Raw genomic sequence first — 24,992 nt, 5'->3', positions numbered from 1 at the left:
TAGACACCATACCCCCAACAGTACACCAATAAGACATGCAAGCTACATTATGTATCACATTACACAAAAACTACAAATTTGTTCTTCACTTGACAGTAGTAGACCCTTTATTAGACTTTATAAGAGGGTAATTTGGGTCATATCACAACAGACCCGCCTTGCAAACCAAAGTGTATTATTTCCCACTGTTTCCCACTGCACACAAACACACATTATGCACCTGACTGGCAAACAATCAAGCAATTAGCAACATAACATTCAGCGTATTCCTGCTTGAATATTGTTGCCCCTCCATGTGAACATTTGCTTATCCATCCTAATATGCTTTTTATGGATTTGGAGATCCCCAGAACAAACTTTTATATGCTCTCTAATTCGCTCCCTTCCATAAATAAATTTGATTACCCGTAGTACTGCACCATATCGGCTTAGCTCTAGTGCTTATTTAGGTATGGTAGAGAGAAAAACATGCTCAATTGCCCATTTTGTTTGTGCAGCTGTGATGAGATTAACAAAACTTCCTCTAAGGGTTCACATAGCTCTTAGGTATTATCTTGACTGTTTTTGCAACATGTTCTCATGTCCTTTCTCTGCCACCCATTGGGATCACGCCATCTCTGCATTTCAAGTCGTATTAAGAACCGTGTCCAACCTCAGCTTGTTCTTTTGAAGCAGCATCAAGATATTTTTTTCTTTTAAATGAAAAGCCTTTAAGCTTTGCCAAGGAGGGAGATCGTCCCTGGGTGCTCAGAGGCACTGGTGATATGTAGAACTTCACTGAAAGCCCTTTACGGACTGATGCAATAGAGCTCTTTCTGAACCCTGCAGTTGAGTAATAAAGTTACCGTGAGTCACTGATCCCACAGAGGAATCTGGGATAAATCTGGCTTCTCTACTGAAAAAAAACCCACAAGACTTTTGACTTTAGCACTCCACCATCACCACGTAGAAACGGACAAGTGCCTCTTCTCCTTCTTCTTCCATTATGATTTATGCACTGTAAATCATTTTAAGATGGTTCAACTTAAAAAAAAAAATGCAAATTCTCTTGCTGCCTTAAAAATGTGAATTGACTGAACATAAGTTGAATAATCAAAGTCGTTTAATGAGTTTTTGAAAAAGCAAATCCAATTGAATTAAGTTAATTGAATGTGTGAAGACATTAAAATTCAATCAGTTGAAGATGTTTGATTAAATCAGCTGTCAACCATCTGTGGGCTTGGGAATTGCAGAATTAGCATTCTTTTCATTTTCTGAAAAGGCATAACCATGATTTATCTTAACAATTAATGTGATAAACCAGTTAATACATCTTAAGATAAACACAGCAAGTTCCCACATGTCTGTTTTCTTTAAACGACAAAGCAGAGGGGTCTGACGAGAGATTTAAATCCCAGATAACTGCATGCTGGGAACTATGCTAATATGCTGATCATGTCTTTCAAAACTTAATTTATTGAGTTGCGTGAACTCACAGCAGTACATTCATTTTACTCAGGTTTTATGTCAGAACAACTAATTTTTATAAGTTTTGGTGCTCTATAAATAACTAGAAATTGATTTAACTTGAGTGTTTTAAAACATAATGTTTTTGCTAATTTGATGAGAAAAAGATTAGTTGATTCCACTGAATTTCCGTCTGATGATTTACAGCGTGTGTTCAAGCAGAATTTAATTTTCTGATCTCCATTGATCATCAGGTCACCGTAATGGTTTGCTGGTCATTGCTCGCTGAGCTGTTTTTTTTTTTTTTTGTCTTCCTGTTTTGTGTCTCCAAGGTTTTTTACACAGCACACAAAAAAGATGAATGTCATGCCAGTTATTTCCTTTTGATTACCAGTGTTCACCTTGAGGCATTCAGCAACTGATTAATGTCGAGACAAAAGAAATGAAATATTTTTCCTATTTCCTCTCCCTCTGGGAATGACAAAACCGTTACTCATTCTGGCAAGGGCTTGTGCTGCCATTTGGAACCTCGTAGAGCATATCAAGCTGGAAAAATTGGGTAAAGAGCACAGAATAATCATTATTAGTTCTCTGTTCTCCAACAGCGACGTCCTTACAATGGATCCATGCATGACAAAGCTGCTATACAAGTGTCTCTCCTGCTGTTTCAGTTTTCTTTACAACAAAGAATTATTTACTCTTTTTTTTCTGAAAGGCACCTCTTGAGTAGATCAACTCTAGAATATTTACTTCTGTACACTTTTCCTTGAGGGACAGGAAACCTATAGTTCAATACATGTGTGATGTGTACATCTCAGCATGCTTCAGAGGTTCTTTTTTTAGCTCTTTCTATTTGAGGCATCAATAACCTGCAACATCAATCATCATACTGCTGTCTGATTCCACGGGAACGTTACAGTTGCTGACTTTCTCAATGTGAATGTGAGTCCCTTTTTTAATTTAATATGCAGAACTGGCACTTGAGAGATCTGAATGTCTTGTGTGGCAAAGACATCAGAATGCAAATATGCAGAAGCTTTGTAATATAGAAGATTGGAATAGATCATGTAGAAATGACCTGAGATGAAAATTTTCATTTAGGAGCACAATTTGAGATTCAATAAGTTTTTGGAAATTAGTTGTACCTAACTTAACCTGACTGAGCCACATCTACTGATTAGTCGAAGCGTGTTAGGCCCATAAAAATCCAAGGTGACTCTGCCGTTTCAAACCCTTTCAAATGGCTTCCTTCCAGAAAGTTGGTGGAAAGAAAAATCACTTTTCTCATGTGATATGTTTATGATGGAGTTTCATGCAGTTTGTTTCAGAGACTTTGCAGAACGGCATGCATAGCCAAAAAACACCCCAGCAATCATCAGTGTATATGAGTATAATACCATAGACAATAAGGGATCATTATAAATTGAATAGTTTTTACAGATCATTCATACTTTATGTAGGGTTACTACTCTTCACAATTTTCTCAAAAAAAGAGAAAACCATGAGGGAGTTGGGTTTGCCTTTTTGAGAGCCTATACAGCAAATAGCGCCTTTTTTAGTTTTAAGTTGAACATGTACTTGAATTGGCTCTTTCTCCACTCAACATATTGAGTTTCTCTCACCTTGGCAGCATCCAGGACCCTGGCCTGGGCACCTCTCTAGCTACCCGTCCACTGCTGGACCCTCCGGTTTCCAAGCCAGGTCCCCGCAGACTGAGCTACTGCTGCCCCTATGCCATCTTTTAATGAGGTGATATCCATGCAAATTGTTCCACTGCACTTTTACTGCAAATGGACATTTGTGTTTTAATGGACAAATGGACATGTTAACTCATTAGTAAAAGGCTCATTATTTTTTACTGGTGTGACCATCAATGATTCAGTGGTGGAATATACCAGTAACACCCACTTGAATGCTTGTATCAAGTGTTGTATCTACTCAAAATTATGTAATAAGCATCACTCCATTGCACAAAATGTTCAAACCTCTATCAATGATTCCACAATTACATCAAAGGGAGCATTCACCACTTATTGGCTGGTTTGCACTCAGTTTTTGGGACACAAACTGTCTGCCTCCTGGCAATGTGAGACACTCCTAATCTCCTTTCACCACCTACTTGCATTTTCTGCAGCTCAAAGACAGAACATGGTGCTACAGGCAAGAGACCAGCATCACAAGATGCAAGCTAGAAAGGCTGAAATGCTTCCCTCTTCTTTGGTTGAAAAAGCAAATGCACATGCAATGTTTCTTTCTGATTATTTGTACGCTGATGTATGGCTGCCTAACAAGATTTTTCTCTTGGATTTCAGCTAATGGCCATTACAGTCTACTGTAGCTCAAGGGAATGGCACAACTGTAGGAAATACCTTGAATGGTTAATGCACTTTTTGCACTGATATTGATGACAAAAGTCTGTCTACATAACTATGGTAGACAGTTTTATTCAGTAGATCTAAAGCAGCATTTTTGTACTGCTGCAAAATGTCTCTCAGTCTCCGTTACACTGCCAGAAAAAAACAGTCTGACCATCGCTAGTGGACATAAGAGAGATGAGAGGTGATTTTGTTGGGATAAATGTGACAGATGGGGTCCAAAACACTGAGCTAAGCCAAAGGGCATCTTAAAATGGAATAAAGCAATCCATGGATTCAGCGAATCCATCACTTTCTATGGATTTCAATCTGAAATGTCAGGATGTCAATCAATACAGCGAAACTGACCCTCAACATTTCATAGAGACATCTCGAGCCCCCTGATTGAGGATTTGACAAATCGAAAATGACTTCATGGACACATAACATGGTCATTTTATGGTTTTATTCATGTGAAATACCATTCCACAGACATAGAAGAAGAACATCAGGTGGAGTCAATGAACAGATATCACATGGTCAATAAACATTTTTGCAAGATCCAAAGACAAGTATCAAAGTACAGTACAATGGAAATAGAACATTCAGTAGACTATCAACATGTTCATACAGTTTTTTCATCTGTAAAAAGAAAATAAATATTGTTTTGTATATTTTGCTCTGGTGATAAATTATAAACCCATGATTGGTGTATTTTTATGTATATGCACAATGCCAAAGTGTCTCAAAGAATAAGGCAACAAATCAAATTATTATTATAAGTTTATTCCCCATGAAAATGCTCCCTCAGTCATGATATAATAGAAAACTAATGAGACAGTATCATTTGTCAGTCAGTTAATATTCTAGTCCATCACATTCTTATCACAAAAATAGATACATCTATGGTAAAGTAATTCTTTATGCACATCTATGGTAAATTCTTTATGCCTCAACTATATCTGGAAATGGATGAACAATCATGGCGGTGAGTTGCTGTTGTGCGCTGCAGCACATCTTAAAGTGCAAAATGGAAACAAAGGTATTTGTTAATAAATGGGTTTTTTTTCTCTTTTTTTTTCTGCGTGTGTTCCCCACAGAGTTGACACTTCTGACAAATTGCCCGGGTGCATCAGATAATCGTTATCCTGCCTGGCTCTGGGCGATAGGATAGTCTAATTTTGTTGCCTCTGTGAGGTACTGGCTCTTGTGTGAGATCCAAGTTTGGGGAGCAGCCAATAGCGATCCTAAAAGGGGATATTCATAAGATGTGAATTATTTAGATTTTTATATTGCAGTGTCTTATTTATGGGAGGGTGTAGAAGGGCTTTTTCCTAATCTTTTGACTTTCCAAACACGTCTCGGCCCTGTCAAAAAAATCAATTTTACTTTTAAATTTTACAGTACACTAATAAGATATAACAAGCCATACTTTGTATCAAAGAAGACAAAAACTAGAAATACGTTCCTTATTAGACAGTATTAGACCCTTATTAGGGGATAATTAGGAACACATTACAACAGAACTGCACTGTAAACTAAAGTGAAATGAGTCCCTAATTACACTCTAATAAAGTCTCATAATGATGTCTAAGAACATCTCTATTAACATATATATGTGGATATAACATATCTTTTTGTGTAATTTGATATAAATTATGGGTTGTAAAGTCTTATTAGTGTAGTATTAAATAAAGTGTGACCACCTTTTTTTCCTAGTTTCACATGAGATTGAATATCTGATGTCTGGTTCTGGTTTCTCTTTCTAATTCAAATATTAATTTCATTGTTATCTGGCCCAGTCCTGTTGTCACAGATCCTTCCAAAGCTTTGGTTGAAGTTGGTTTATATTTACAATACACATTGACAGTGACAGACTGTACCCAGATGCATGCACGACAATCTAAACTACATCCAGTCAGATTCATGTGGTGCTTCACAGATATTAATGTTTTATTGCAACAGTTTACACCATTTGGCCCACTCAAACATCAATGGACTGGGCAGCTTCTGAATTCCAAGTTTCCACTCATCTGTCTGATCTTTGTATCTCACTGAATAAAGAGGGTTTTCCCCCGTTTGAACATCAGAGCCGGTGTCTCTGAAGTATTGCCAAACCCTTAATTTGAAAAGTGCTATAGAAAATTTTCTCTGACCTCAACAGTTAGTAGGTCCATCGGTGCTAACATTTCTGAAGTTTCATATCTGTTCATTATTTTACACACATTTATTGCTCCGTAGCAACGCGTCCCGACAGAAAAGAACTAAATAAGAAAAGAGAGAACGAAAATCACTCTTGCACTTTTGTATCAGCGCTACCAAACGGATCAGTTTTGATGCATATTCTTCATGTGGTTGAGCGGCACACATCTTGAAGTTGTTTGCCCTTCGGTGGCAGTGAGAGATGATCATCAGGCGCCTGGCGTGGCAAAAGGTCCATAGCTTAGCAATCCCGAAACTAATTTTCACGAGCATGTACTAAAGCAGCCCTTCTTTTTCATGCAGCTGTATGCTTTACTTTTTGTTGTGATTGCTGATACCCCGCATCACGCACAGTTGCTCACAGTTGTCATTAAGTAATCAAAAACAGCTCTGTTACACAGTCATAATGATTAATACATTGATAAGAACTTTTACAAATGTGTCAAGACAACTGTTTAAATCCATGCATTTCATGCATAGATGATGGTCATCCTCTGAGGCCTGCAAAGCCCCGTCGTGGAGACAGAGAGAGTCAAGTGTTTACTGCATGTCCAGCCAGTTACCTGTCCATCCAGACCTCAGCACCTTCCTCCCGAGAGCTGTTAACCTGCTTCACCCTGTTCAGACTGAAGCCTTGCAGCCTGTGAATGAATGAAACTATCCACACAATCACATACACCTTCCTGAAAGAGCCTTTTATCTCTTCCTTACCAAGCTATTGTTATTCCCAAGTGGTTTTTTTGAACAATGTTGCACCACATACAAAATCTCCACGACGCTGTGCACTCCAGACCTCACACATAACACAGCCCCAGGAATACATTTTCTGTTCCAACAATATTTCACAGACTTCTTTCTACTCTAAACTGCATGGTGCACTGGACAAATACAAAACTGGACAGTCACTACACTTCTCTCTATAGCTGCCACCATACTGAATGCAACACTGCTTGAATAGCTAATGAATACTAAATGTTGTATTATGAAGAGTGATATGTATAGTCAGCTGTGCACAGCAAACACACCACTGTCTCTTTGTATATGAGGTCCTTGAAGCTGGTCTTTGACTCCAAGAATTTGTGCACATGAAGTGTCCATGGTGACTCATATATTCTGCAGTCATACTGCATGTTAGCCAGTTTTACAGCTGTGTGATTGTCTGTATTTGTTTTTTTTTTTTTTTAGCTCAATCTCCTCAGTCTTTTATCTGTAAGGCAGCCTTTAGGTGGTGGTCAAGGCTGAAAATGCTGCAGCTCCTATTTCATGCCGCTCCGCAGCACCTGATTGGCCGCGATGAGCATGACGCTGATGATGAAAGCAATGGCGAAGGCGCATATCAGGCTCTTGCGCACACACGTTTGCTTGACTTGCTGCGTCGGGCTGGAACCTGGACGAGAGGGGAAGAGAGAAAAAAATGACCCACAGCTTCATTAAATCAGGTGTTATTTATTGCTTGAGAGATATCTGATAGTAATTTCCGAATGAAAGAGCTCATCACAAAACCTTACAATTACATGAACACAATTATAAGGGATGAACAGCGCCAAGAAGATTTGTTTTCACACCTGTACGCTGTGTAGCTGCATCTAGATTGAAATGTTGATTGGAGTTTTTTGGAACAACAAACAAATGGATTGGCACCTGACTGGCATATTAAAGGATGCTCATCAAAAACACCAACACTCCATGAAAAGGTGTAGTGTACCGGCAGAATCATCTGAAGTAAGAACAAAACAGAATATTCAAATAGAAATAATATCTGTTGTACCTTATTTTTTGTCCAAACAGAGGATATTTCAAACTGATTACAGCTGATCTTGCTTTTGATTTATCTTTATTTCCTAAAGAGGTCATTGCTGTTCTTGGAGAAAAACACTATATCCCAACAAACGTTTTTCTATCAGAAAAGAAAAGACTGTAAACAGTGGCAGTCTCCGGCTGTCTGAAGGGCAGGGGCAAAAAAAAAAAAAAAATATATATATATATATATATATATATATATATATATATATATATACTGTAATTGGCACCAGAGAGGACACTTTACTATGCTTTGTCCACTGGGAGGAGGGTACTTGACATGTTTTGTCCACTGGGAGGGCAAACTACAGGGCACCTTATCACATCATCTTGGGTACTGAGCCAGTCTTCAGGGCTTTTATCATGTTTCATCTACTACAGGGGCATCCAAGGCAGCGCTTTTGCTGTGGTGTTGTGAGTCCACCAGTGATTGTAATCTTTGTAAATCATGTGTAACGGCGCCAACAATTATTACACCTACACACTGGATAAATGGCCCACTGTAAATGAACTATTAAAAGAAAAATTCCATCCTTTCAGGGAACAGTTTGCGGTCTTCACTAAATCCCGGTTATTTTGTAATAAAGAGGTGTAATTTACTTTTTCACTGTGGACATTTTCCCTAAACGTGCTTCTACTTCAGTTGGGGAATTCCTGCATTTCTGACAATGACTTTCAAATGAGCTCCAGAGGACAGGGCTTCTCCATGCAGAGTCTGCGTAGGCGGATGGAGCTTTAGCAACTGTGTAGTAATTTTTTTTTTTTTTTCTTCAGGTGAGGAGAAACTGAGAGGGGAGAGGGAACAATGCCATTAGCTGTGCACAGTTGTTCAAATTACAAAACAGCTCCCTAAGAGGGCACAGCATTTCATACACCGCTGATAACTGGCTGGAGTACATTATGATCTATTGAGGCTGCTCATGGGAGAAATTGGTATCCTGCTGTTTCAAAAACACAGTTCTCCCCGTATGATTGCTGGTTTTTAGCCTAAAATGGTGAGAATAGAAAGAAGCTCTGACTGTGGGAAATTTGAAAGAGTGAATCTGTATTGTGTTAATTGAAAATATGTTATTACTAATTGTCACTGGAGTGTGGTAAAAGACTACAAATGATGTTCTTTTCACTATGATTAGACACACTCTACTCAGTACAGTGCAACTGAGGAATGTTGATCAGGTTTGCTCCACCCCTCACAATTTAAAAGCGATCATGACTTCCATAAATAATATGCGAAGATATATGGTGGCTTGTAATGGCCATATAATCTTTCAAACACACCAACTACAGTATATCAACTCATGTAGTTTTAAGGAGATCCGTCTTGTAGGACAAATGCTGCTTCCATCTTAAAGGGCAATTTCATCCAGATCACAAAATCTCACTTACCTCCAGTGGTATCTAGCCATGCAAATCATTTTGGGTCTTTTTTTTGCTAATAATGAAAGTAAAGCAAATGTATTTGTATTGCTCAAAGGTTAGATAAAATTACATTTAGGAAAACCGGTCTGGTGCAATTAAGATCTGGCATACGTGTTGCTGGTTCTCACAAGGTCATATACTGGATGTCATTTTGGCAACTGACATATATGTCTTTTTGGCAAATGACGTATTCTGTCATTATGGTATTAATGATATGTGTTGAAAGAGGCCGAAGAGAAACATGTCTCCCTCTAGATAATGTAGGAAAAAGCTGTTCACAGCCAGACCTCTAGAGAACTAGGACATTATTTAGAGAGAGAAATGTTACTGCTGTCTTTTTTAATTTGACCACTCCAAATAAAATTACATTCAGAAATCTCATAGTTGAAAACACTGATGAATAAAACTGGAAATAACCCACTATCACTGTTGTAAGTGACCCTTTAATATGTAACGTGCACTTTAACAACATGGACATGAAAGCATTTCGTTTTGGCCAGTTAATGATCCTCTACAAAGTACATGATGAACAGCAGACGTCTGTTGAAGTATAGGAGGTTCTTCCTTACTGTCTATATCCACCTGGCAGTCCTCAGGGTTCTCTATGTGGTTCTCCTCAGTCATTATGATGTTCTCGATGTCTTTCATTGAAAGGTGATCGCAGAACGTGTCGTACAGAAGCCTCTTCAGCTCTTCAACTGTTAACTTCTGCATGTCACACTGGAGATACACACACATAACTGAACATTAATGTGGACACAATCTGGTGGACATGATACCACAAACACACACGCAGGCCTACAGTAAATGCAACGTCACACATGCATAAGAGTATGTGCGCGCACAGATGACACACAGGGAAAACATGAACAATAACAGCAGAAATAACAGCATACGAACAAATACATTGAAATGTTTTTATGCGGTCTAAATTTAAGCTTCTGACTGAAGTTGGCATCCAATCAAAATAAAGACACCGACCCAGCTGAATTTCCTATTGGACAATTTAGCAGTGTGGTCAGTTGCCTACTGGACAATTGAGTTCAAACTAATTTTTGAGTCAAAGTCACAGTCTGGTGGAAAATGTGATTTTGTTTGAATTTTGTTAGTTCACCTGCAGTGTTGAGGTTAAAAATGATAATATTCGATTACCTTTAATAGATGACTAATATGGTGGAAAAACCAAAAGTAATCTCAGATCTGACCAACTGTAACTGAAATACTCTAGCTAAAATGAAACCTATTTGTTTTGGTGTGTTTTGAAAAATAGGCCTCCTAATGAGTTATGCAGTGATGGAAGAAGTATTGAGATCATTTACAGTGCCAAGCAATACCACACTATTAAAATATTCATGACAAGTTAAGGCTCATTTATGTCCCCTTTCTGTGAGGGAGGAGGGTGTAATAACGTAGCCTACCTCTTAAGACAGAGGCAAAAGCACTGCAGCAAAAAAATCCCTGTGGCCCAAAAAGGATTTTCCCCATAAGCCACCATTATAATAGACATCAATGAAACTGTTGACAGGACACGTCGAACTGCAAACAAGGTCATTTGTGACTCTTTCTTTTGTGAATTTGAATCTATTGAGGTTTTATATTTGTAAAGATTTCCTAGAACTGAGAAAAGAGATTTAAAATCTGTGACGTCATCACAATATGAGCCGAGTGGGACCTTGCAGGCGGGGGTAAGGGGGGAAACACTCCTGCACTAATGCACTGTATAACCATGAAGCTAATGCAGAAGCTAGAAAATTATTTTGGAGTCTGCACCAGGCAAGCAACTCTCAGTGGTCTGAATAGGCATCATCATTGTGTACTGTATCAAATACATCGCTTCAACATTTAGTTCTGTAGTAGCGTCTCACTTGAACGACTGGCTACACTGATACACCACCCCCATGATGACCTTCATTTTATCCTTATCTATTTCAGAAAACATGCACAAATAAATGCAAAACGAGTTCAGACAGAAAACTGTTCATCATATTATTATTTATAAACACTTGGTGAGCATATCCAGCTACTTGTAAGCCGTCTTCTAGTAAATCATACTGTGTAACCTATAGGCAATAAAAATAGCTTTGAGATAGATGCTAAGTGTTGCTGCCCTCTAGTGGTCAGGAGTATTAATAACTCTGTTTAGTGGTAATGGATGCTATTATAGATAAAAATTTGGAGATTTTCACTAAAATAGTATAAAATAACTACTCTAAAATAATATAGCTATGTGTGCATTAATAATATAATTAAAGCAGATATTTCAAAATAACACAAAAATAACTGACTGAGTATAACTGAGCCTTAGTAGTCTTACATTCAAAATCTTTCCTGAATAAAAATACATAAGTATTATCAACAAAATGTACTGATATCAAAGGTAAAAGTACACATGATAGAGTCTGGGTCCTGGCAGTGTCATACTATTCTAATGTTTATTATATAATTGGATTATGCATTAGTGTGTGGGCAGCATTTCACTCGTGTAGTTCGCAGGTGGAGCTAATTTTAACTCCTTTACATATTGTTGGGGAGTCATTCTAAATCAATCCAGTGTATTTTATAAGCTGATCACGTGTTTTGTATGTAAAATTGTATTTCTTTAAGCAACTATAACTCTCAGATAAATTCAGAGGAGTAAAAAATATAATGTATAAAGTAGGAGAAAATATTTTCAGCTTGATTACAATGCACCACTGGCATTATAGAAAATGTGAGTTAAATGAAATAAGGATCTGTGAATGACTAAGACCAATTTTTTCCAAACCAGGATGTGCACTTGTTTGGATAGCTCTTCTTTGTTACTCATTTTCAGCTCCACCAGAGACGAGCTCACCACTGTGACCGGAGGCTCTGTGCAATCAATCCAGCAGCACATGCTTGATACTATTAATGTTATGTGAAGCTTTGCAGCCTTTGCAAGAGTCCCTTGGGTTTCTTGACTCTCCCAGCAGGTGTCTTTGCTTATGATCCTTTTTTTTGCGTATACTGACTGCACCAAGAATTCCCATAAATCCCCGCTCTCTCACTCGACTTGACAGCCACTTCAGCACTGTTATCACCTACCAAGTACAACAAAGGCGGCTTTGACATGAGCTCCATCCCATTAATTCCATCCCACTGTCAAAGTGAGCAGCTGATTATCTAATGAGGTGTCTGTAAATAAATTAATATCTATTTTACATAAAAATTGACTTTAATGTTCTAAGTAATAAGGCTGTCGCCACACACAAAGGGGTGGAGATATCAACTCCAAGTCTTGATGAAGGACACAGTTCTTAGGGGAATCCAAACCTCTCCGAGATTAAAATCCTCCCATTAACGACCCGGTGGAAGTGGCAATTAAAAATGGTTTTCCTTTAAAGTCGTACAGCGGCAGAGTCTAAATGTTTCTGCGCTCAGAGGTTTGCTACAGCTGGAACTCTGCTGTCTATCCTCTCTCTAATAGGCAGGAAATGAGTGACTTAATAATGAGCACCTTCCAAAAAACGGAGTCAAAGTCAGTGCCGTTGAACTTATCTGGCAACCCAGCTGCCGTCAGCTTCGGGCCCAGAAGAGTGACAAACTCTTCAAAGTCCACCTGCCCATCGCCTGCGGAAAAAAAGAACAATTTGTGTTTATTGTATTTACAATCTAGTACAATCCAGTGTTACGGGCAAATAGAGAAAAATCTGCTTCTGTGCTTTATTAAAGGAGCAATCTGGAATAACTGTGCATCCATTTAAATGATTACTGCAGTCCAAATAGAGAGCTGGAGCCACTGATGGTATATTAAATAGCTTGAAATCCTATTTAATGTACAGTCAACAGTTGAAGCGAGTTGTTTCGCCCTGTCCCATCCTCCACCGACTTGAGGAAGCTCAGGTAGGTTGCAGGAACACTGCAGGAGCGCAAGATGAGTGCAACGTGTCAAAGAAGTATTTCAGCTTAGCATGTTTCCTTAATCTTCGATGATCTGTCATGGCCACTTTTTGATTTTTTACAGTATATATCTTACAGATTTCTCCTTTAAGTCTGTCATCCTGAAAACAAAAGCCCACTGCTCTGAAAACGCACTCTGGAATCGGAGTTCAGTGACTGTCTGCCAGACTTCACTAACATATTGCTCAATTTAACCATTACAAACGTCTCCTCCTTCTATAAGATTATTAATGATTTCTTATGACCCATAAACAGACAGGAACAGATTTGGTGAACATTCTGCATTAATTTTAACTCTAATTAACGTGAAATGGGCTAAATTATGGACCAGAGTTGAAAGACACTGTGGCTGTAGCACTGTTATCAGAGAAGCAATTATTTCAAATTAGCATGTTACTGTAATTTCTGTCATATTTCTTTCATTCATATCATGGTAATTAAAAAACATATATCAGTAAATACAGATATCTCCTTTGAAAGAATAAAATCCAAGCTGTGTGTGCTGTGTGTGCCTCACCGTCCATGTCTAATCTCTGGATAATGACCTCCAGCTCCACCTCGTTTGGCATGTAGCCCAGGGAGCGCATGGCCATCCCCAGCTCCTGCTTTGAGATGAACCCATTCCCATCACGGTCAAACACTTTGAAGGCCTCACGGATCTCTGCAGAGAAGACACACACACAAACACACACACACACACACACACACACACACACACACACGAGCTGAAGTCTTGCGGTAGAGCAGGATATGAAAGTGGGAAATGTTCCACGCACCAAAGACACATTTGTTATGCCGCATCAATGCTTGAGTCATAGTTATATGGGGGTTGGCAGCTCAGGAGAACAAATTCCACCAGTGAGATGACAAAAAAGAGCCTAAATTAAAAAAAAAAAAAGAAGACTTGAACAAAGAGCTGAGATCAGGACAAATTGTCAACATTTTTAAAGGGCAGAATCCTCTGACTTCCCTGTTTTTAAAAATTTATGGGGATGAATCAAACCTGTGAAGTCATACTCTCCTGGTTATCAAAACGTAAAAAAGCTTTAATGCCAAAAATAAACCAGCAAGAATATATTCTGCTGTCATACGAGGTGGGAAAGGTATTTGGGTGGTTGCATTTCAAAGATTTCCACATGTTCAGTAATTTCTTAGAAAGACAAATGAATGAAAAAGGTTGGAGTGAGATACCCACTACTTGAAACAATAACTGCCAGCTCAAGATGATTGCTGAACCCCGATGTGTAAGAGCTGACATTAAAATCAAATCAAATAATAATGTGAAGAGATCACTCATACTGTCATCTACTGATGAAATTACTTTAAAATAACTTCACTGCACAAAATATGCTGTGTATATAACAAAATGGTAACCATGTGGATGGAGATGAATATTTATTGTAACTGGTAAAGAACGCACACTCAAAACAAACATGTTCACCTTAAATAATTACTCAGTTTTTGCTCTAAGTCCCACTGGCTGTCAAAAAATGTCTTTTCAGTACATAGTTGGTCATTTTTATGTGTATGCATAAAACATATCAGTTGTGCTATACATTCTTGGTAACTGGTTGTCCCCGGAACAGAAAAGAAAAGAAACAGAAGGTTTGTCATTGTTATTGACATTTATCAATGCTCTGTGGACTTCTTCATCTAAAAATAAAGCACACTTTTTGCAGAGTTTTTGAACTTGTCAGCCTTTCCGGTGATGTTACTTAGAACATTCAGAACAGAGTGCAGTTTTGTTCTCCCTGGAACAATCACAACTTTCTTTTGCAATTTTCACTTGCTCCTGCAATTTCATTGCAAAAAAGCCTAAAATTATTGCAACATGCATCGCAATTTTTCAGAAAAGCTGCTGTGAAATCAAGCATTTTAGGTCACAACAATCCCCAAAACAGCCTGCAAAATCCTGCATGGACTGACTAAGTACTAAAAGCTACTATTATTTTACTGATGCTTGCCAGGTGTGGACTAAACTTCAATTTATTTTGTAGTTTGAACCTTGCCTGTGTCTGTGGAAGAGTCCTGCTTCTTTCTTTTGGATGATTTTGTACTTTTGTTGGATTTGGAATCCATGTGATGTTGCTGGTAATAATAGTGGTAAATGAAAGCCTCCAAGTCCACGTAGGATTATTCTGTTCTGGGTTTAGAGCATCAGAGGTTGATGTGGGCTGATCAGTGGTTTAGCTTTCATCCATAAAATACATTTTGAGTAGCTGCTACCTGCTCTGTCTCTATTCCCTTGTCTAAACCACAAATGTCATGTCAGCATGACTCTCATGTGACAACAGCATCCCTGATACTAACGTTTCTGTTGATATAGGCTCCATATTATCTGCACATTGCAAAGCATCCAGCAGCAAATGAGCGGCCAAAATTTCTGTGCAGTTTGCAGTTTTCCTTCAATATATGTGAATATTCCTGATCTATGTTTTCATCAACATAATGCATATGATTGTGGTACAACCGCTGCATTGCATGTATGTGAACAGTGGACATAGTTGAGCAAAAGACATGAAGAAAAAAGCCAAAAGAAAAGGAAAAAAACTTTAGGAGTGAAGTTGTTTAGTGGCAGTAAAGGTTCAGTTTGCCCATGAAAACACTACAGAAGAAAATTCAAGAAGTTTCCTTGTCTTGCTTTCCAGCTGCTAGGTAAAGTGAAGGGAGTCTGTGGGAGCAGAGTGAGCTAATCCTAAACTGTGGAGTAGACACTGCTCTGACTCAGTTACAAAATGTAATGCATTTTTAATGCATTTTTACTGGCTGCAATATAGAGCCACGATCACTACAGGAAATCTCTGAGCTGTTAATTCCTCAGTTGAGACACACTGCATGTTTCCCCTCATTCTCAACCTGTTTATTCTTCATGGGAGACTGAATCCGTTCATTTATATGCAATAACATCCACAAAATCACCTATAATTTTAGACTCATCCCGTCTTCACGTCACACAGCTGATTAGCACACAAAAGAGCAGGGCAGGAGATGAATTTTAAGATAGATATGATGTAAATCCTCAGAAAAATCTCATGAAATATCTGTAATCTCTCTAATCTGGCGTTTCCATGAAAACTTATTACAAAGACTGAATATGTCTTGTACATGACTGTTCAGTGATGCTTTTTAAGGTTTCTGATTCCACCAGAGGTGTGACTGAGCATTATAGATGAGCTCAGAGTAAAGCATTTGTAAATCAATTATACACTCATAGAAATAAGAGTTCCAAAATGGTTCCTCTTGAAGGGCTGAGGTTCTATTCAGAACTACTGGCTGACTGAAGGTTCCATTCAGAACCCCTTTCAACCAAAAAGCCTTTTTCAAAGATTTTTCTTTAAGCATTGCTGAAATCCTTGAGGAACTTTTTCATCAAGGATTTGTCAAGAAAATTTTAAGTAGAACCCTCCAAGTGGGTTCTAGATAAAACTTTTGGAATATAAAAGTGTTCTTGGTAGAACTCCTGTGGTGGATTCTAAATATAACCATTGGAATATAAAAGGTTCTCTGTAGAACCCCAGGGTGCATTATAGATAAAAACCTCAGGGGGAATGAAGTTCTAAGTAGAACCATCTGGATGGTTTCTTGTTGGCACCCAGAAGGTGGAACAGTTCTTGATAGTACCCCCAGAGAGGATTCTGGGTGGAACCATTACATCATTGAAAGACTGTCTGTAGAACCTCTAGCAGGGAGTTTTTGGGAAACCTTTCATTAATGACTCTGCATATTATCCAGATTTATAAAAGGTTCTACCAGGAACCAAAAAGGGTTCTTCCAGTCAGCACCTTTATTTCTAAGAGTGTAGAGTGGAATGAACAATGAAAACAGGAAACTGAATGATGTCACTAAATAATGCACAACTTGTTCCTCTGACTGACAATAACAGCCTTCAAGGTGGGTGAAATAAAAATTCAAATGTGAATTTAAATGACTTCCCCTTCTCAGTTTACAGCCAATTAGCTGTTGTTAAGTTACTGAAGTGAAGTAATATAAACAAACTTTATCAATGCAGTGCAAAGCCCAAGGTCTTGTAAATGGGAATTGCTGCTCCGGTGATTTGTGTCAGAGCAGCGACGAATGGCCAAGCCTGGGGCCAAAACTCATGCCGTGACAGCCTGTGACAAATATTTCAGTCGGAAAAACAAAACATGAAATATCGACGATGGTGGGGAATACTGTGTGTCACTGTGCGTATAAATGCAGTAGCGTGGCTTCAGGAAATAGTTTGTCGTAATCAAGCACACGTCCACAGAATAGAAACTTTGCCACAGGGACAAAGGTCCTTGGCAATCATGTATTACAATGGATTACATCTGGGCATGCAATTTATAAAACCATGCAGAGGGACATTCAGCTATTCTTCAACTGATTTTCCCTGCAAAATGTCTTGCAGGAGGTAGTTTGAATCATTGAGCGCCTCCAGCTGTGTTTCCTTCCCCGTTCCGTGGGTGTGATCGTATTGTTTATAGAATAACAATACCACTGTATCCACCTGAGGTCCCTGCTCCACTCCATCTGTTGACTTTAGAAAGAGGGGCTTTCCAGCACACACTTGCTGCAAAAACAACATGTTGCAGCCAGGCAGGAGGCAACCACACTCTTAAATAAGGTGCCAAGACAATTTTAGCAAATACTCTGTCTCCCCTGAAAGCTTTATTTATTGATCAGAGGCCAAGGTGAGCGAAACATCCCGACTGGTGAGTGATGCGTAGTATATTACAAACCCAAAGAAAAAAAAAGTTTGTATTGTGTAATGAAATAGGGCCGCAATTTGTTGTGGGTGGATTTTATACTCTGTCACAAACCATTTATGGGATACAAATGCCTCAGTGCTGCATGGGCCAGAAATATAATGAATGGCTTATCAAGTCCAGTGAGATATACAAGCGTAAAAGTGGAATATGTATAGCTATTATGAGTATATTTTCAAAACCACTTGGCTCTGCTTGAAACCAGGACAAACAGAGTGCTACTAGAATGAAGTAACAAATCTCCAAAGTAAAGCAGACCATACATAATCCCCACTTTCATTTATCAAAAGAGCTGACTAATCATCCTCTAAAAGAATTAATTTTCTTTTTGACCACACGCCATCCAGATAGAGTGCTATCTCTTTGAGAGTTTATCTATCTAAATTGTCCTCAGGAGAGACAACTATATTCTCCCATTTTCACTTCACTCTGTGAGCTTGAATTGGGCCAAATTCACATGTATGCCACAGTGAGTCTTGTAATTGAGAAACTGCTTCTGTCAGAATCCACAATGTTCACTCTCCCTCGCTGTGAATAAATGTTCTGGCAAAAAAAGAAAAGAAAACGAACCTGAGTAGCTCTGATGTTGGTGTATGATGACCTGAATTATTTCGAATTATTATGCCCAATCAAAGAGAGGCTCTTGGCAAAAATGAACAAGTGCTTAGTCATGTAGCCTTGAAATAAATTAATCTAAATACGAGGAACGCATAATTAAAGCGACAGTGGGTCAGTAGCGACCAATCCATTTTGATGTTACCAGAGGTTAAAAAAAACTTTACAAATTGTATCATAGCATACAGCTGTTTCACATCAAACATTTAACAATACCTATTGGAAATAACATCATCATGTTCTCATTGCTCACTGATTTGATGATTGTGATGATATACTTTGTTGTCCGAATAGGGGATTGTAAGACTGTGTTGTATTAACAATGAGAGAATTAAAAGAAAAGTACTGATCACATGCTCACAATATATCATCAAGAAAATCCATTCACAAATGATTATTGTTGATGAGACTCAGGCTTTCTGAGGGGCAGGAGAGAAAAAATAAAAAGGGCACCATGCAGCTGTAGAGCACTTCTTTGCATTTTCTCCGATGGAAAGGAACCCTAGACGCATTGTCTTGGACACTGGGACACCCTGGAAGGTCCCTCTGAGTCTGCCAGCGGTTTTCAGGATTTGTTTTTTTCTTTATTGATTGTGGTAACTTTAAAGCTGCAATAAGTTTGTGGTGCTGCAAGACTAAACCAACACTGACATTTCACCACCTAATAGAGTATTTTATGAGGAACATGGTTGCCTATTTAAACATCCAACAGACACGGAGCATCATTAACATTCATTTGGGGTCACATTTCTGCCCACCTGACAAATATTGGTCTCACCCTCAATCACCTTTTAGTTTTGGTCTCTCTTTTGGTGATTTATCTTAATCTTTTGTCACTAAATGCTTTACAGTGTTAAGCAGCTACTTGCTAACTTTGTGTTGAAGCAGCAGAAAGTAACTACGTACATTTACTCAAGTACTGTACTTAAAGCTACTACAAGGAGGTTTTTTTTTTTACTGATTTATTCAGATAATTTTATTTTTGTGGTTATGGCAGTCCATAGGGGCCCTCTAAAATCATTAAAATACAGATGTGCAGAAGCATGTGTCCATTTCAAAGTACTTTATACATCAATTCCACTACATTTCACGTGAAATATTGTACTTTTTATGCCACTACATTTATCCATCAGCTTTAGTTACTTTTCAGATTAAAATGATTGAACAGAACTATGAAAAAGTAATGTCTAAAAAAGTATGGTTGTTAAAATTAGCTCCATCTCAAACACTTACAGCATTAGTAATAATGTTATAATAATTAGATAATATGACACAGCAAAATACTTTTTCCATCATCGTTATTTAGGGCTGAGCAGGGAGTGTCGAGAGGGTTTTTACAGCTTTTCTGCTGGAAACAGCTGCCTGCTGCAGCTGGATACTGGTGTTGATGACAATGGAGTACTGCAGAGTCAGGTTATAATTCTCTGTAGGTTTGTCACTATGAGCAGCCACTTTCCCAATACACAGCCATTTAATTCGTTGTTGATACAGAATATTGATTAGAGCATCTTTAAGTCTCAAAGTTTTGTATCTTCAGTGGGAGTCAAAAATGGCAAACCAGTCAAGTGCATAACATTTACCATCATACTTTGTTTTTCAACAACCTTCCTGTTGTAAAGAGTCATCACCACATTACATTTTGGGGTATTCATACCCAAAAGACACCTTCATATTTCTGGCAGGAGTTTTTGTAATTCTTCTTTCGTTTTGAATTACCGGTTCACAAGAGGTAAAAACTGTCTTTGACAAACATGGAAAATGACTCTGTTTCACACATCTTTGCTGATTCTTGTTTGAATTGGCATAAAAGCATACCATATAATGAACCTGCCATTTCATTTAAAGTAGACTGGCGACCATTTTAGATTTTTCCACGTCGCTGCAGATTTTATTATAGCTTCTGGCCTCTATAAATTCCAGCTACACTTCCTTTCAACTTCAATTACATTTTACTTTATTGCCTTATTAATATACACGTGTTTTTTTTTTCTCGATTTAGAAGCTGCTGTTGTTGCATCTTCCGTTCAGTCCCTGGGACTACATCTCCACCAGGGAGGCGTGAATATTTTTGTTGAAAGCGCGTGGTATTTGCTTTGATGTAGAGAGGTGCTTGTTGGCCTTCAAAGATGCGATGCCATGCCGTCCCCTGTGGTGTGATCTGACAGAGGATGAAAAGCCCAAGTTAAGATCGCGAGCTGTGAGAGCCAAGCATCTGAAGCTGAACTCCCACAAGAGAAAGGTGCAGTGTGCTCCCAGCACACTGCTCTCCCCGTGCACTGTTGTATATCAATGAAGTGCACTGGATCCTTGCTGCAGCACAGAGACTCTGAATGGTCTGTGAACTGTATGCAGCACTAGACAAATCCGGCAGGAATCACTTGGAAAAGGAGCTGATTCATACAGACAAATAGAAAATGCTTGGATCCGTGACAAGATTGAAACATCAATGACAAGAGGCATGACATTCACTTTCTATGTGGTGTTTTCTTTTAGACTCTAGACAATACAGCAATAAAATGTATATTTAATAATAATTAAAGTTTAAAGTTTAAAAATATGTTAAAGGTATACTTCAGATCATGTGAAGTAGTATGAGGTATGAGGATGTGGAAGTATATCTCATAATTCACCATATGACCATATTAAATCTTTTGGATGCAACCCTAACCCATGTATTGCATTAGAAAATAAAACATTTAACCCACCCCCACTTATGGACTTCTGTCAAAATACAGATACAGTAACAGATCATTTTGTCAGTTAAACAGATACAGATACAAATAATGATGTCTCTGTGTACCTCTACCGTCCACAGCAGTGTGTTGCTTAGCTTCCATACTGGTGGCCCTATCTTCTCTTAACTGGGGTTGTGCAGAATCGCATCTACTGTAGGTGATAAACGTCAAGAACCTCATACAACCCCACTTCAAATAATCCAGACTATTCCTTTAAGAATGCCATCATCTTTTGACTGCATACATATAATAAAGAAAAAAGTAATCAAAAAGAAATGGGTGGAATTAACTCTCCTCGTCCTTGCTGAACAGAAACACGTCACATGGGAAATATTTATTCGGATTTTCAAGGCATGCCTGGAGCAAAGCTTTACCCCTTTTCAGGCTAAATTTAGCACCAGTGAAAACTTTTGCTAATTACACACGGTGCACTTTGAGCAGAACAAGCTAATGCCGAGGCTTTTGTAGCGGTGAAGTGTCGGTGAATGTAATCCAGGGCCTGTTTTTCAGAGCCAGAGATCCTCTTCGCCTCAGTCAGACCTGCATCTGCTTAGGGCTGCTTTGGATCGGTAATTGCAGCACACCCACTCTTTATGTAAGACCTTATCAGTGTGAGAAAAACACAGCTTTGCTTTGTGTGTGTGTGTGTGTGTGTGTGTGTGTGTGTGTGTGTGTGTGTGTGTGTGAACCTCAGGCGACTATTTTTAAACACCCATAGCAACCTTAATCCATCTTTAGCTGGATATGGGCTGACTTGGGCACCCGGAAGATTTGAATATTACCATAACAGGCTTCTAATAAGGCTCTGGAGTATTTTAAAGGGGGTATATGGCAGAGTTTAAGTCGTCTGTGTCTTAAGGAAAAATCCCGTCTCTGGGTTTGGATAGAAACTCCACCCTCCATTATGAAATTTGAAGCGCTTTAACCTCACCAATGTAAAACTGACATGACCACAGGGAGGAACTGGAAGAGGGAGAAAAAAGTTGGAAAGGTCGAGGTGCTTTATCCTCAGTAAGAAAAAAATCCCCAAGCCAGCTTCCTAAACCCCACTTGACCTTGAATGATTGAAGTCAGTGAAAAGGCCATGAAATTTTAGCCCGTCTCTGTTGCTTCTCTTGCTTTTTCTTTCCCAGCAAGGAAAGGGAATCATTGATCTGTCTCCATTTTTTCCCTCCCCTCGCTCTTATGTTTTCTCAAAGCTGCAAGTTTTCATCATCACAGCCGATATCAAGCTGAGCCGCAGTATCCACAAGGCAAAAACCCGTGAGAAGCACCTCAAACAAAGGTCATGACGTTGAACAATCAAAAGCTCAGCAATGCATTACGGCTTATCCACCACTCCCTCATCAGTTCCACCACGTTAACGGTACACGCTCGCTTATGGATGCCGTTTCTCTACTGCTGAATTTGGTTATTGTCTGGTGTAGACTTTGCAGTGTTGCTCATCAAAGGGAGGAAATATTACACCGGGGGAAAAGCACTTCACCTTCCAGAACTCATCACAGTTAATTTCACAGGTAATAAAGTCTGCTGGATTCACTCCTTCGTGGCAATCGATCAAAATGGAAAGAAATGATTTAACTTTAACCTACCAGACAGTCATAATTGCAGCGTTTCATGATATTCTCTGCTAATCTGCACCACATGTTTTCCATGAAAACACAACTCAGGTTACAGCAACTGATCAACTGAGGATTTAGACAAGGCTGTGGCTGTTGACATGATCTGGATGTCAGAGATGTTCAAACTACACCGAGTGGTCACTACTGAGGAAGTTTCTTGCTAAGAGTTCGATGAGACGACTGATATCACTCGCACAAGGTGTGGACTTTTGGTCTTTAGACCCGACTTGACAAAATTAAAACACCAACACCAATGATTCGTGGCTTCACTTGAACTTGTGCCTTTTGACTTGAAAATACTTGATATTCTCCCTCAAGCCCAAAGATTTAAAAGTATGCTATTTAAAGTGTGCAACAAACAAATTCATTTTCCTTTATTTCCCAAATCAACTGACATGAACTCTATTCATTCCCAGCAACTCAACACTTAATTCCCCAGATTCATTTTGTTTTCACATACAGGTCAAAAACTTGCACACTTGTTCAACATTTTAAGTCAAGGCTCTGTCATTAGAACTGAATTACATTTGGTGAAGACTGCATTATCATTTAAGACCTTAAATTCAAAGATTAGGACTTCAGTCTTGACTCGAGACTTCAGTGCAAAGACTTGCAAAACAAAGACGTGGTCCCTCATCTGCTCATTGCTAATCTGTACAGTAACAATGAAGCTACAGCAAGCAGTTGGTTAGCTTAATTTAGCTAGTTGAGAAAGCAGCAAAGGGTTAAAAAATCAAATCAAATTACCAGCATCTCTGAGGCTTATGAATTAAACATTTTACAACGATGAATTGTCAGTTTTAGGCTTTGATTTTTGTACAGATTAAATAAGCAACATGTTAGCTTCAGAGGTGCTGGTAGATGCATTTTGTTGGGTCAGGTTAGCTGTTTCCCTTTGTTTCAATTATTTATGCTAACATAACCAGAAGCCTGTACTGTCAAGCTGAAGGTCAGCGAGGTAATATCAGGTTTAATCCCAGGTTATCAGGGTTACAATGGTGGTTCTTGCCTGGCTACATTGCCATGGTAACTTATTCTACATGCCTCATATGCTCCGGACAGGTTATGCTCAAGGTTGTCTGACTCACCAGATGTAGACTGTGGGTATAAGCCTACCACTGGTCATCTGTTTCAAGTGCTGAGGTGAAATCCACTATCTGCATTTGAAAGTCCCCAATCGCTACAGGAAACAACAATAACCTCAGAGCTAGCAGCCTACCCACTGAAAATGGCAAATTAGCACCTGGTCCCTAATGGAACAAACATAAACAAGCTAGCAGCTGTTACCTTTTCTTTTGCAGTGATTTAGACATTCTAATGCCAGCACTCGCCTCCTGACATGCAACTGTTCCACCAAAACAAAGTCTACCTCCAACACTAATTTGCAGGGGCTCCATCGCCGCATCCAGGCTTACTGCCACCCACCACAACTGTGATTGGTTTAGAACAAACATACAAACAGGCCAGTGTTTTCTCCCTTATATCAGAATGGTAATGTGCAATGTCAGACTCCTTCTCCAATACTGTCCACTGTGGAAATAGGTCTGGCTATGCAAGGCTATATTCAAGATAACAGATCAATGCGTATAAAAGCTCTGCTTACTGACCAATCAAGTCTCTTGAAAAATGGAATCTCTTGTAGAAGACCTCATGGAGCTCAGTGTGCAGATTATGAGAGGGTCAGGGGGGCATGCGGGTTCAGAAACTGGCAAAGCCATTTCATCATGCTGTAATGATAATATCATTCTACAACAGAGACAGATTGAAGCACAAAATCCTTGCACTTGTGCCTACAAGATATGACACTAAGCGTACTTACTGCTTTAAATTCTGTTTTTATACGTATCTTTTATTTGCCCCCAAGTCAGCTTGACACCGCCAGGGCTCCAGCTGAAATAATAAGGCTAAAGCTGTCATACACATAGGAATACACACATATAAACTTTTGCCCCAATTTTTGGGCAGTCATATTATAAGACTTAACAGAGTTGCTAGAGTTGCAGAGTTCTGCATTTGGCGTCTTTTAGCCTGGATTATAGGTTAGACTCCGCATTCTGCTACCAGTAGACAAGCTTATGTTTGCAATTGGTCATATGATGCAAACACCATCCCTTTTTTATGAATGTGCTCATG

General features: G+C 38.9%; 1 protein-coding gene across 1 annotated transcript in view; it reads right to left on the bottom strand.

Moving 5' to 3' along the window:
* Positions 1-4,247: 4,247 nt before the first annotated feature.
* Positions 4,248-24,992, bottom strand: part of cabp7a (calcium binding protein 7a) — a 37,245-nt gene continuing 16,500 nt past the window's right edge. Inside the window, exons 2-5 of the mRNA XM_084728383.1 lie at positions 13,657-13,800; positions 12,697-12,809; positions 9,791-9,941; positions 4,248-7,389 (exon numbers count right to left, since the gene is read on the bottom strand). Coding sequence (XP_084584509.1) covers positions 7,259-7,389; positions 9,791-9,941; positions 12,697-12,809; positions 13,657-13,800 — 539 coding nt within the window. The 3' untranslated portion in view covers positions 4,248-7,258. The remainder of the gene's footprint in view (positions 7,390-9,790; positions 9,942-12,696; positions 12,810-13,656; positions 13,801-24,992) is intronic.

This window comes from Lutjanus erythropterus, chromosome 10, assembly GCF_056507025.1.
Source record: "Lutjanus erythropterus isolate fLutEry1 chromosome 10, fLutEry1.hap2, whole genome shotgun sequence".
Lineage (NCBI taxonomy): Eukaryota > Metazoa > Chordata > Actinopteri > Lutjaniformes > Lutjanidae > Lutjanus > Lutjanus erythropterus.
Note: the sequence above shows the minus strand (reverse complement) of the source record. Positions and strands in the feature narration are given on the sequence as shown.